Here is a 12,318-nt window from a genome sequence, read left to right as displayed (position 1 = left end):
TTCTCTAGAAGGGATGTTATCAGAGTGGGGAATATTCTGACCTTAAGAAGGCTGTATATAGAAACATGTTTGTGTCCTTAGCATGACTCTAATCTTAAGGAATTTTATGCAATTTAATTGAAGAAATCCCTGTGATGGGATTCTTTTTGTTTATAGTACAGCTGCTTGCAAAAGTATCCATGCTTTTACTAATTTCTGTACCTTCTTTTTTTCACTTCTAGCTGTGGAAAAGCCCTCTAAATCAGTTAGTACATTCAAAATCCCAGAAATTCATTTTCCTCTGATGAGCCACTGTGTTCACTCCTACTATACAGAATTCTTCAACCATCTCAGCAAAGCTATAAATACTTTACCACCTGATAATTCAGCATTGCTGGCAAGGTACTTCTACCTCCGGGGACTTATTAGCTTGATGCAAGGGAAACTACTAAATGCACTTTCTGACTTTCAGAACCTAGATAAAACAGACTTAAGAATTTTCCCTACTGAACTTGTAAGAAAAATTGTGGAAACCTTGCCTCCTTCTGAGCGTTTTCAAGCTGACCGCAAGCCTGAGCTGAAGAGGCTCATAAGCCTAGTGATGGAACAACAAAGGGAAGTGACAAAAATAGATGACCATGTAAAACACTTTGAATTGCCAAGAACACACATGCAACTGGATGATTTTGTGAAGCGAATCCAGGAGTCTGGGATTGTCAGAGACACAGACACCATACATCGGTTGTTTGATGCCTTAACCGTAGGTGGGTAGAGGGTATGTTTTTAGTGATCATCTACATTGACACGATGACAATTTAAAGCTTTTTTTGTTTTTTATGAACTAGGATAAAAGGAAATTTGTCTCCAGCTTCTAATAATTAGTCAACTTAGTATGTGAGCTTTGGTTTAACTTAAGTGCGGAGAGTAGGTTGAATGTGTACAAGTTGTATATGTGTGTGTATGCACAGGTATGTGGATGTACCTGTGTCCACGATAAGGGATGAAGAACCCTCTTATATTTAAGCATACAACTTATTTTTTTTCAGATTGAATTCATGGGGTAGTTTTTATTCATTTTGTTTTTTAATGGTGTACAGTTCTGCTTTGGCTAAGGTGAGTCAACTGAATGTAAGACTGTCCTAATTGCTAATGGATAATATCTTATAAAACCACTAAATAATTGGGTGAGGTGGCAGACTGTTGAAAAGAACTAACAAAATACTGAATTCAAGTGGCTATAGTTAAATTGAATCACCATCATAGCAAACGGAGAGCTTATGTTTGTGTTTGAGGGAACTTTCTTCTCATGTGAATGAGATCTGAATCTTGTGATAGATTTCTAAAAAGAGTGCTTTTATAAAGTACCATTCAGTTCTATTTCTGTACCTACTTACTGCAGTCATTATTCTATTTTATGGCCACAAAGATTCAACACCAGTTAAAATAGCATATTTTTTTTAATACCAAAAATAGCATACAACTCACAAGAACTTGTTTGAGATTCTGCTATCCAAGCTCACTTGAATTCTTAGAATAATTAATTAAGTACTTGGAATATCTGTTGCTGAAGTCATAAAATCATAGAATTACCCAGGTTGGAAAAGACCTTGAAGATCATCAAGTCCAACCGCAGCCTAACCATAGTACCCTAACTCTAACAACCCTCTGCTAAATCATATCCCTGAGCACAACATCCAAACGGCTCTTAAACACATCCAGGGATGGCGATTCAACCACCTCCCTGGGGAGCCTATTCCAGTGCTTAACTATCCTTTCTGTAAAGGATTGTTTCCTAGTCTTTACATTAATTCTTGTAACTCTGGCTTTTATCCCGGGTTGGTAAGCATGTCCTGTATTTGCGTTGTATGGAATTAAGAGCTGGAATGCCATGGCAAGAAGTATTCAGTTTAGTAGTGCTCATCTAGTTCTTCTTATCCATTTTACTGCTGGAAGTGCAATTTCAAAGCCAGAATTTTTTAAAACCATCTTTCTATTTAAATCTGTATAATAATTTCTCACGTTAAACAGGTTTTTACATTTTTAGGGCAGCAGAAACAAATTGATCCTGAAACATTCCGAGATTTCTACAACTACTGGAAAGAAACTGAAGCAGAAGCTCAAGAGGTGAATCTGCCACCAGCAGTAATAGAACATCTGGATAAAAATGAATGCGTCTACAAATTATCTTGCTCAGTTAAAACTAACTATGGTGTAGGAAAAATAGCACTGACTCAAAAGCGCTTATTTCTTTTGACTGAAGGAGGACATCCTGGCTACGTCCATATTGCTGCTTTCAGGGATATAGAGGTGAGCATTAAGTAATTTTCTTGAATAATTTTGACTTTGAGGGTGACAGAGCCCTGGAATAAGCTGCTCAGAGAGGTTATCAAGTCTCCTTCTCTGGAGATTTTCAGAACTGACCTGGACACTCTCCTGTGCAATTTGCTATAGGGAACTGCTTTAGCAGCGGGGGAGGGTTGGAGTAGATTATCTCCAGTGATCCCTTCCAGCCCCTGTGATTCTGTAGATGACAAGCCATGTTCCATTCTGCTGAAAGTCAGACTGTCTCAGTAATAGCTGTAATAAATGACTCTGAAATCAGAAACTCACAAATGATTAGAGGTCTTGAAGAGGTGGATGTATGCTGGGTGCTAGGATGGTGTTGAGTCTTCAACCTCTAGATTTACAGAAGGACACAAAGTATGTTACGCAGAGCCATAGGAATATGATAACATGAATGTTAAATGTACTTTTTTGACTACAGTGTCAGAGCACCAATCTGTATCCACTCTATAGTGAAGTCTGGGTGATACTGTTAACGATTATTGCTTTTACAAAACCTGTTAGTAGACCATTTCTGCTTAGCAGTGTGTCTGAACAACTGAAATATTAATAATTATTAATAAAAAAAGTTATCCTGTAGGATTAATTCTGCATCTTAGCTGTTACTGCATGGTACACCTTCCTTGCTTTCTTGTTTCCAGGATGTTAAGAACACAACTGTAGCCTTCCTTCTTTTGAGAATACCTACTCTGAGGATTGAAACGATATATAAAAAACAAGTATTTGAAGCTAACCTTAAAACTGAGTGTGATCTCTGGTACCTGATAGTGAAAGAAATGTGGGCTGGAAAGAAAATGGCGGATGATCACAAGGTATAAAAATGGGCACAGCCAACTGAGTAAATGTGAAGTATGTGCTTTCTGTCTCTGTTCTAAGTAATTCACATATCAGTCTTGGAATTTCTTTCAGTGCAATGAATTAACTGTAGCTCTTGGCTCTCTGCTCTATGCCCTTGCTTTGGAGTGAAAAGTGATGTGATAGTGGGGTTTGCTTGCAGTAGCATGGGTTATGCTCCAGGAAAGCAACTGACTAGCGCTTGTGCTTAAGCTAACTTGCATTACGATGGTTGAATATGGAGACATGCAAGAATAATGAGTAATGAGTGAACTATAGTAAGATTGTTTTTCTTTAGGATCCTCAGTATATTCAGCAAGCACTGACAAATGTTCTCCTGATGGATGCTGTCGTTGGTGCACTGCAGTCCTCCAAAGCCATATATGCAGCCTCTAAGCTGTCTTATTTTGACAGGATGAAGAGTGAAGGTCAGTCATATAACAACGCTACAAAACCTGCTGCTATTTCATCATCTGTTTCAGCCTTTTCTGATTAGTTTGTTTTTTGAACTGATGATCTGTAGAGATATAAGATGATGATAGTCTTATTGCACTTTGGTTGCCATGCTTTGTTAAATATTTATTTTTGCTTAGTTAATATATTGATATATCAGTATAGGTTTCTGTGTTGGGTGGGTTTTTCTTGTGTTTGTTTTTTGGATATGTGCATGCTTCTCTTACTTAAGTAGTGCCTGGGCTTTCACAGTCAGCTAAAGTTTGAGGGGAAAAATGGGAATAAGTGGTGCATAATTATTATTTTGTAAGGATTATAGATCTGTTTCAGGCTCAGATATGCACTTCATGACCTTTTAAAAACCTATTTTAGTGCCTATGATGATCCCCAAAACAACCTCAGAGACATTAAAGCACAAGATCAACCCATCAGCTGGTGAGACATTTCCACAGGCAATAGATGTCTTGCTTTATACTCCAGGTAAGGTGATGTATTTCTTTGTATTAACTTTAATTAGCCTATAAAATGTTATCTCCTAACACCTGGCATTATGACTGCCTGATCTTGTTCACATTCTGTCAGGCCTTGGTTGTGTATAGAATACTAAACCAGGAAATTATTGAAATTAAGAACAATGATGTATTAAGATAGCTTTCACAGTCTTAATTTGCCATCCTATGCATTTTAATTGTCTTCAATTATATGTTAATGTGTCGATTTGCCATTAAGTCTTCTACCTTGTTTATTGAGGAGGGTGAAAGAATGATATTCCAGGACTGATCAGTGTTCACTGTTCATTTTGAGTAGAGTTGTATAGGAGTGTTCAGTCGAACCACAGTGCAGAAATCCCAGCCAGATCTATATTTCTGTGACTCCCGCTGTATAGTATGTGATCTTATATTCATCCCATGTGATTTAAGTCCATCCCTGAAGAAGGCATTATTACTTTCCCTGTGATCTTCTGTGTGATATTAGGCACGCTTACATCTCTCTAATTGAAAATGCTCTGGAGGAAAAAAAAAAATGTCAGGGGCAAAAGCTTCATTTCATTTTAGCTGCTTAATTTGGGTTGTCTGATTTTTCAGAGCAATCATATGTGCACTTAATGAGATTTCAACCTGAATATAAAGTTAAGCTTTCACCTCAGGTTTCTCACATGAAAATGAGAAGTGCGCTGTTAGTGTATACTTATGAGAAATGACTTGCGTAGGGATTCAGATTCAGAGGCACTAAGAACTCATTAGATCTTGGTGTATGTCCTGCTCAATATGTGCATTTATCCAGAAAGCAAAGAATAAATCCTAGAAATAAACATCCTTTGTTACACGATCCTGATTTATTTCAAGAGCAAATCTGCACAGTTAGTGATCTTCGAGGGGATAAATAAATGATCATACTTAAAACAACAAGAAAAAAAGCACTTGCATCTGGATGTGGATGTGAATTTGAGTAAATTTCATACACTTCCTTATCTCCTGACTTAATTTCACATGTAATTCCTGGTACTTGTGCAACCTGAGATGTGAGTTCCAGAACACAGATGCATTTTGTTAGGATGTTGCTCTGCCTCTAATAACGTTTTTTCCACGTATCTCTATAAGTGTTTTATTTTCTTCTCTCATCTTCTCTGCTTTGTTTCTAGGGCATCTTGAGATTTCAGAAAGACCTGACAATGCTCATCCGAAACTATGGTGTGCTTTAAATGAAGGGAAAGTTGTAGTCTTTGATGCATCTACCTGGGCTATTCAACAGCACTGTTTCAGAATGGGCCGCTGTAAACTGGTAAGACTAACACCATCTATAACATCTACTTTGTTTAAACCAGGAAGCACAGGTTTAAATCAATTACCAAGATACTTTATTAATCTTATTTACTGAAAGTTAAACTCAGCAAAGCAATCTGTCCTCCTCCTTCCAGTTGAGCAAAGAATGAATACTTGAAGTGCTGAGTCTTAATCCCTTACTGTAATCACCAGAAAGCTGTGACTTCATAATGTAGCCTTTTCCTATGTTACTTTTAAAAGTGATTTATTTTTTTCTTCAGAATAGTATTTAATCTTGTTTTTTTCTCCCCAGACTTGTATGGTAATGGTAGAACAGAGTCAAGTATGGATTGGTTCTCAAGACTCCATTATTTATATAATCAACACTCACAGTATGTCTTGTAATAAGCAACTAAATGATCACCGTTCTGCTATTACCGACATAGTTGTGGAGAAGAAGAACGGAATACCCAGGTATATTTAATCACAATGTTTTCTTCTTAAAAATGCATCTACAAGAAAATGTGAGAGACTGGAAGAGTCATGAATGTTAAGGAGAATCTTCCTGTGGTTAAATAGAAAGCCATGTTATGTAGCTTGAACAGTATTCAGCAGCCTGGGAAACTTACCCGGCAGTTAGCAAAGGACCAGATAAAGATCCCAGTGACATAGTGTGGGTCTTGAATTATATGACTGAAGTAAAACCAAAAAGTTAACATGTGCCCAAGGAAAGAATTTGTGTAGGAAACCTGTGACTGATTTGCCTCATCCTGCTATTGTCAGACTTCACTTTGTCTAGTATTGTAGCATCCATATTGTGTGTTGTAAACTAAGTATTTCTTTTCTAATAAAAAATCATTATGTACTTTGAAACAAAGATGATAAAGGAATATTTTTTCCAGGCAAGAAGTAGAGCAGCTGGGAATTGGTGGCATCCAGCTCTACAAATCAGTAGAGATGCAATTTAAAGACCACTTCATTTTTGCTTTGAGTGCTTTGTTGACCAGATTTTTACCACATGCTCTGGGGTTTACCCTGCATGACTTTAAAGGAAATAGTACATTTCTTATTTTGTTCAGAGAAAATGCTTATAATCTTTTGGTAGCATTGAGAAGGGAATAACTGAATAGTGTAACCTGTTAACTTTCTGTGATAGACCAGAGTCAAGCCTCAGTTCTCCTAGTGCTGCAGCAGGCAGCACAGGGTTTTGAGGGGGAATTTGCTTTGGTGTCATTAGGGCATTCTGGAAAAGGTGTTCTCTGAAGAAATAAATATCAAAGGTAGAAGGGATTGCAGGATTTGTTTTCTCAGGTGCAAAGAAAGATTTTGAGATGTTTTTGTCCTGCCTTGAGGAAAAGAGAGAATCGAAAAGGCAGCAGTGCTCAGGAAAATTATAGGGGATGTTTTTGTTGCGTTTAACTCCTCAACCATGATGTAATCTGTGCTCTAGTTCACTTAGAGGTCTGAATTAGCCTGCAGTGCTGCCAGTGATGTAAAGTCTTTAGAGTATAAGATTAATCAAAAGTATCTGTGCCAGAATACATTAGTTCCAATAGACAGTGGATGCTTGACTGTAACTCAGAAGTTGCTTTTGGCTGTTTAAATGTACTTACACTAAAATAATGGAATTGGACACCCCAAAACAGGACCCAAGACAGCTGTGATGAGCAAAATGCAACTGTTTAGAGCCAGCAATGTAGAATGTAGTGAGGGAAGGAAAAATGTAGGTCCTTCCTCAAGCATTTTGGTGGGCACAAGAGTGAGTGTGCTCTCGTCTGTTCAAGACTACAGTCACTGAAATAGCTGAGTATGGCTAGATGCTTACTGTTAAAATGATGGCACCTGGCCTTCTTGGGATCCAAATCCCACTTGGGATTTGGCTTAGTGTGAAACTTGTGATTATGCAAGTTCTTCCATATGAATTTTGTTCTGGATGTGGATGAACAACATACTATTTTTATCTTTTATCTATATCAACAGTGAAGCGTACTCTAGCAGCTTAGATGGAACAGTGATTGCTTGGAACATCAGCACTCTGAAGGTTAACCGTGCTTTTCAGCTGCCCTGCCAGAACCTAACTTCTATTAAGCTTCACAATGACCAACTGTGGTGCTGTAAGTTAATTCCTCAATAATAAAAAAAAAATAAAAACACTGTCTTATAAGGCAGACCAATACATTAAACTCACACTCTGACTTTGCACATGTGATGTTTCACCCTCAGTTCCCACTTGGGATGTTAATGCAGCCTTCTGTAAGTGAAGCCTCCAAAACTCTTACTTAATTAGCTAGCTTGAGTCTCTCCTGAGAGTATTGCCTCTGCTACAGGATGTGACCTCTGCCTACACTGTTTGCCTGACCTCCCCTGGCAATACCTGTGGATTGAAATGGAAAGCTTTGAGAAAGTTCTTTTGAAGTCTAAAGGGGGTAAATGTTTGCAAGTTGCTTTTGGTATTCTGACTTCTTAATTTTTGAGAACTTCATCTCAGTTCTGTAAATGAGAAGAGCTGTGTGTTAGGGAACCTAACTATGGGATCCCCTAATGCAGAGGAATCCCTTCTTGCATTAGTTTTGGACTTTAATAGGTGTTTGTACTGCAAAATAGTAACCAGCATTGGGGGAAAACAGAAGTAAGAAATAGATACTATAAAAAAACAGGAAGTGGCTCTAAGATGTCACTACTGATTGAGAAATAAGACAGGTGTTAGATGCATCCATTTTACTTTGCCAGTTTTGTTCAGGGCTTATGGATGTATCAGGAGTTGGCACTTCTGCTAATAACACTTTATCTAATATTGAAGGTACTGGAAGTTGCATATTTGTAATGTCAACTTACGAATTTCGACTACAAATGAAAATTGAGCATCACCTGAAGGATGTGTGTTCACATTTTTTCTGCTTCCAGCTCTTTCCTGAGGTAATACATTTGAACTGCTAATACGGTGTGAAGAAAGCGGTTGCGGTTTGCTAGCAACTATGTAGTTACTTATTACGTATTTGCTTGCTGTCAGCAGTGCTAAGGTTAAACGTGACTTTCTGTGCTTCAGAGAAATGAAGTGTGGGCATCTTACTCCGGGAGCAGTGATCTGTATATCTGGAACACCAGAGACTTTTCAAGCACACCTCAAAAAATCCATCTTCAAGATTGCTCTGAGATTACCTGCATGATACAAGTCAAAAATCAGGTGAGAGACATTTGGACTTATCATTTGTTGTAGAATTCTTTACTAAAGCTTTGTTTGTTTACAGCTCTCACAGGCTTTCACTAGTTAGATTCCTTGCAGACTATTTGCCAATGTATTACTATAAAACATTGCTTTTTCTTTTAATTTATAGCCTACCACAGCTGTATGCTGTGACTGTACCCCAAAATGCATGTCAGGCCAAAAAAATCTCACAAGTAATTAAATGCCTGGTGGTGACTTTTATTAGCCATTGACATTTTCAGGGAATGGTAGAAGCTGAAAGTTTAGGTCCCTTGATATTTAATCTCAGGGCTCCCAAGACTAAACCTTGGAAAAGGTTAATAGGCATGCTAATTGGCATTTATTGTTTGTCTATTTTCATTGATGACCTTTTTCTTGTTTAGATACTGCATGCCTAGCTGAACAGAAACAAAAGGGCCAGCATTTCCTACCTAGCTATCTTGAGTGGCTGTCATTTTTGGCCTCCAGCTGTGTACCTGCTGTTTCTGGGTAGCATCAGTAGCTGTGCATAGTAGCTGTGATACCACATGGATGTGTTTATGGTTAACTGATAAGTAAATAGCTAATACATGTCCAAAAGAAGAGCTTTAGATACATCAAAGCTGGGTATGTTTAACTCTTATTTATGGCAGCTGGCTTCCTCCCACTCACAGTGCTGCCTGGTGCAATGTGTGCTTCTGGGTGTGTCACATAGGAGAAATCATGAAGTTTCCCAGAGCCTTCTCACATTACACCTTGAATATCACATTACTACTTTATTACAGTAGCAAAGGAAAACCCTATCTCTTAAAACTTCATGAATCAAAAAGTATTGTTTTGTTTTTACTCCAGATGTGGGTTGGCAGCAGAGGAACGTCGCAAGGCAAAATTAAAGGGAAGATCTACGTGATCAGTGCTGAGAAGAAAACTGTGGAGAAAGAGTTGTTTGGTCACGCCGATACAGTAAAGGCTCTTTGCTCTGCAGAGGACAGATACGTCCTCAGTGGTGCTGGAAGGGAAGAAGGGAAAATTGCCATTTGGAAAGTTGAATAGTTGAAGTGATTCAAAATATGTCTACCTGTGCTGGAAAAAAGATCTCAGGCCTTGGTTACTCTGGCATTTTGCTTCTGTTTCAGCCACCTGACAGTGTTATTTTTGTATTTATTGAACTATTTTCAGGTAGCTACATTGTTGCTGAAAATCAGCTTTGATATGAATCTCTCCTTGTACCTTGTATCACACCTGCGTGTTTGAGAAATGGAAATGTGAATAGGGAGGGATTGCTGGCTTTAAACTTAACCATATTTTGTTGTGAAGGATCAGAGTTACAGGCCAGGTCTGTTATGCAGGCTGCATTAAATCAGCTGAAGATGCTGAGGATAGGCTCAGTAATTCCACAGGAGCTCTGTCTCAGCATTGCATGTAATAGCTGGAAAAGTTCACTGATATCAAACAATCAACAAATCCCAGAACCAAACCAAAAACAAAACACCCCAATGGATTTGTTTGATTCACTGAGTTAATGTAAATGCTGAGTATTTATCTTTCTGAACTAGCAGCTAGAATTAGCTGGGAAGACTGCCCATTATCACTATATGTATATATTTATGGTGCTGTATTATTTAAAAGGTAGATGCAGGCAGACTCTTCTTGATAGCACTGGAAATGTCCTGCTGCTAAAACAGGATACTTGGATATTGTTCTGAAATGTTGTTCTCCTAAAAACCAACGCACAGCACTTGGCATTTATGAAACTGACATTTCTTTCCCCATCTGCAATACTTTTAAGTCCTATATGTATTAACTTTGCTTTTGGAAGCAACCTTTTAGTGACTGTGCAAGCAAATCTCTGCTGGTCCTCCTTCCAGCCACCATTTCTGTAACCAGAGGAACTGCTGACATTTAATATAGAACCTTTAAAGTCACCAAAATATGCCTTAACTATTGAAGTAGGCATTATCAAATTGCCTTCTAAGGGGTTCTTTCAAGCAGCATTTCCCGATCACTTCCTAATGTACTTTTTCTACTGTTAACTAAATCACCTACAAGTAAAACAATGAATCTTTGCAGAGTAGTTTTACTTGTATCAGTGCTGAGTGAAGTGGAATGCAATATTTAAGTTATTACAAACAGAAGGAACAACAGGGCTGCTACTTTTTTAACAAATATAAACTGAAACTGTAGGCCTGATAGACATGGAAACTACTGAAAGTACACTGCATCTAATGCTTCAAATCTTTCAGTGTACTGATGAAAGGTTTTATGTGACGGTAATTGTAATTTAACCTCTTTTTTAGTATTTTTTTTTTCCAATTTAAGACTATTAAACACTATATTGATACTCTGGCCTTTCTTTGTTTTCCTGTGTAACATAGTGCACAATACAAGAACTATGATTTGGTTTTCTTTGCATTGACTTGCATCACCTCTTTGTGCTAAGGAGAAAAATTGCCTGTGTTTCTCTCTGCACGTTCTCCTTTCTAAAAACAGCTTCTGCTCCTCATGTGTCCTCCTTCTTGAGCCCCTCATCTGTAACTCCCAGACTCCTTGTTTCCTCCCCAGGCAGCTGTCTGGCTGCTGGTGGTAGGTGAAAGTAATTATGTTCTCTCTGCAGAGACACACGGGAGCTGAGCTGCTGAGGAAATGTCAGCTATTGCAGAGACGTACCCAGCTCCTGCAACCTGTTTGCCAGTGCCTGTCTGATTCCTGCTAGACTCCTTGGACCTTGCTTTGCTGTCTCTGCTGGTACCCTGCTTGTGTAAATGTCAGATGACAAAACTAGAAAATGCCATTTTTTTTTTTTAAATGCTTGAACTCTTCTAGAAAGTTTATGATGTTTCTTATTGAATAGCAACATAATTTATTGATTAGATGGCTCCTTTTCAGAATGCTGCTTTCTTTAATACCATCTGTTGCTATGGCTGGTGAACACAAGTGTATAGCAGTGCAGTTTAACCACAGCTGATAAAACCAGGTGGGATGTAGATCCTTCAGCGGTCATCCCTAAGGGCAGGAGTAGCAGTGATACAAGTATGACTTATTTGGGGGACAGTGCCATGTTGTTTCGCCTCTCCTCATGTGATGACAAAGCTCAGGTATGTTATACTTACTATTTCTGCTTTGCTCCCGTGTTACAGACATGGCAGTGAACCTGCAGGAATAGGGCTTTGGGGTTTAGCTCAGTTTTCAGTTCATTTGTTCTTTTCCTGCTGTTTGGTGGCGGGGGGGAGACACAGGGGGAGGAATTCTCAGATCCCAGTATTCAAGTTTGCACTTGTTTGGAGAGATTTTGGCTCTTCTCTGTCCATGTCCACTCAAAACCAATTAACTGCCTTCCTGAGTGGGGATAAAGACCTTCCAAGCTTTAGGAAGCCACTTTTGTAAGAGATGCTGCACTCTGAGCTCTCTTGCTGAGCTGCTGTTGGGACTGGTCAGCTGTAATGTCAACCCCCGAATTTCTCCTGTGCTGCCATTCTTTCCCTTTCTGCTTTGTTGAAGCACTGCTTGCTTCATGGAAGCCAGCTGCAGTTCAAGGTTAATTTTTGTTCGACTCCTTTCTGCTGTTGATTTTTCAGGCCGAGGGGTGGCAGTGTTTGCTTCTAGAAATAGCCTGCATGAACTGCAGAGGTAGGAGCTGCTTGGAAAGTCTGGCTGTTGCGTTCTGCCTGTAATCTCCCGCGTGGGCTGTGCAGTGAGGTAGGAAACTACTTCTTTTGCCTTTCAGCCTGTAGTCACGGGCTGCTGTAAGGCTGCTGTATGGAT

General features: G+C 38.8%; 1 protein-coding gene across 4 annotated transcripts in view; it reads left to right on the top strand.

Moving 5' to 3' along the window:
* The window catches only part of DENND3 (DENN domain containing 3), a 31,104-nt gene extending 20,207 nt beyond the window's left edge, over window positions 1-10,897 (top strand). For 2 of the 4 annotated variants that reach the window (XM_085536908.1, XM_032442924.2), the window contains 11 exons: window positions 222-743; window positions 2,024-2,286; window positions 2,964-3,134; window positions 3,455-3,584; window positions 3,982-4,089; window positions 5,252-5,391; window positions 5,686-5,846; window positions 7,353-7,486; window positions 8,173-8,288; window positions 8,419-8,556; window positions 9,409-10,897. In XM_085536908.1, coding sequence (XP_085393034.1) covers window positions 222-743; window positions 2,024-2,286; window positions 2,964-3,134; window positions 3,455-3,584; window positions 3,982-4,089; window positions 5,252-5,391; window positions 5,686-5,846; window positions 7,353-7,486; window positions 8,173-8,288; window positions 8,419-8,556; window positions 9,409-9,609 — 2,084 coding nt within the window. In that variant the 3' untranslated portion in view covers window positions 9,610-10,897. Of the gene's footprint in view, window positions 1-221; window positions 744-2,007; window positions 2,287-2,963; window positions 3,135-3,454; window positions 3,585-3,981; window positions 4,090-5,251; window positions 5,392-5,685; window positions 5,847-7,352; window positions 7,487-8,172; window positions 8,289-8,385; window positions 8,557-9,408 lie in introns of all 4 variants that reach the window. The other 2 variants (XR_014942381.1, XR_014942382.1) reach the window with 2 other exon arrangements.
* The last annotated feature ends 1,421 nt before the right edge of the window (window positions 10,898-12,318 follow it).

The sequence above is a fragment of the Coturnix japonica genome, chromosome 2 (assembly GCF_054131305.1).
Source record: "Coturnix japonica strain WE chromosome 2, WE-NBRP24, whole genome shotgun sequence".
NCBI classification, from domain to species: Eukaryota; Metazoa; Chordata; class Aves; order Galliformes; family Phasianidae; genus Coturnix; species Coturnix japonica.
Note: the sequence above shows the minus strand (reverse complement) of the source record. Positions and strands in the feature narration are given on the sequence as shown.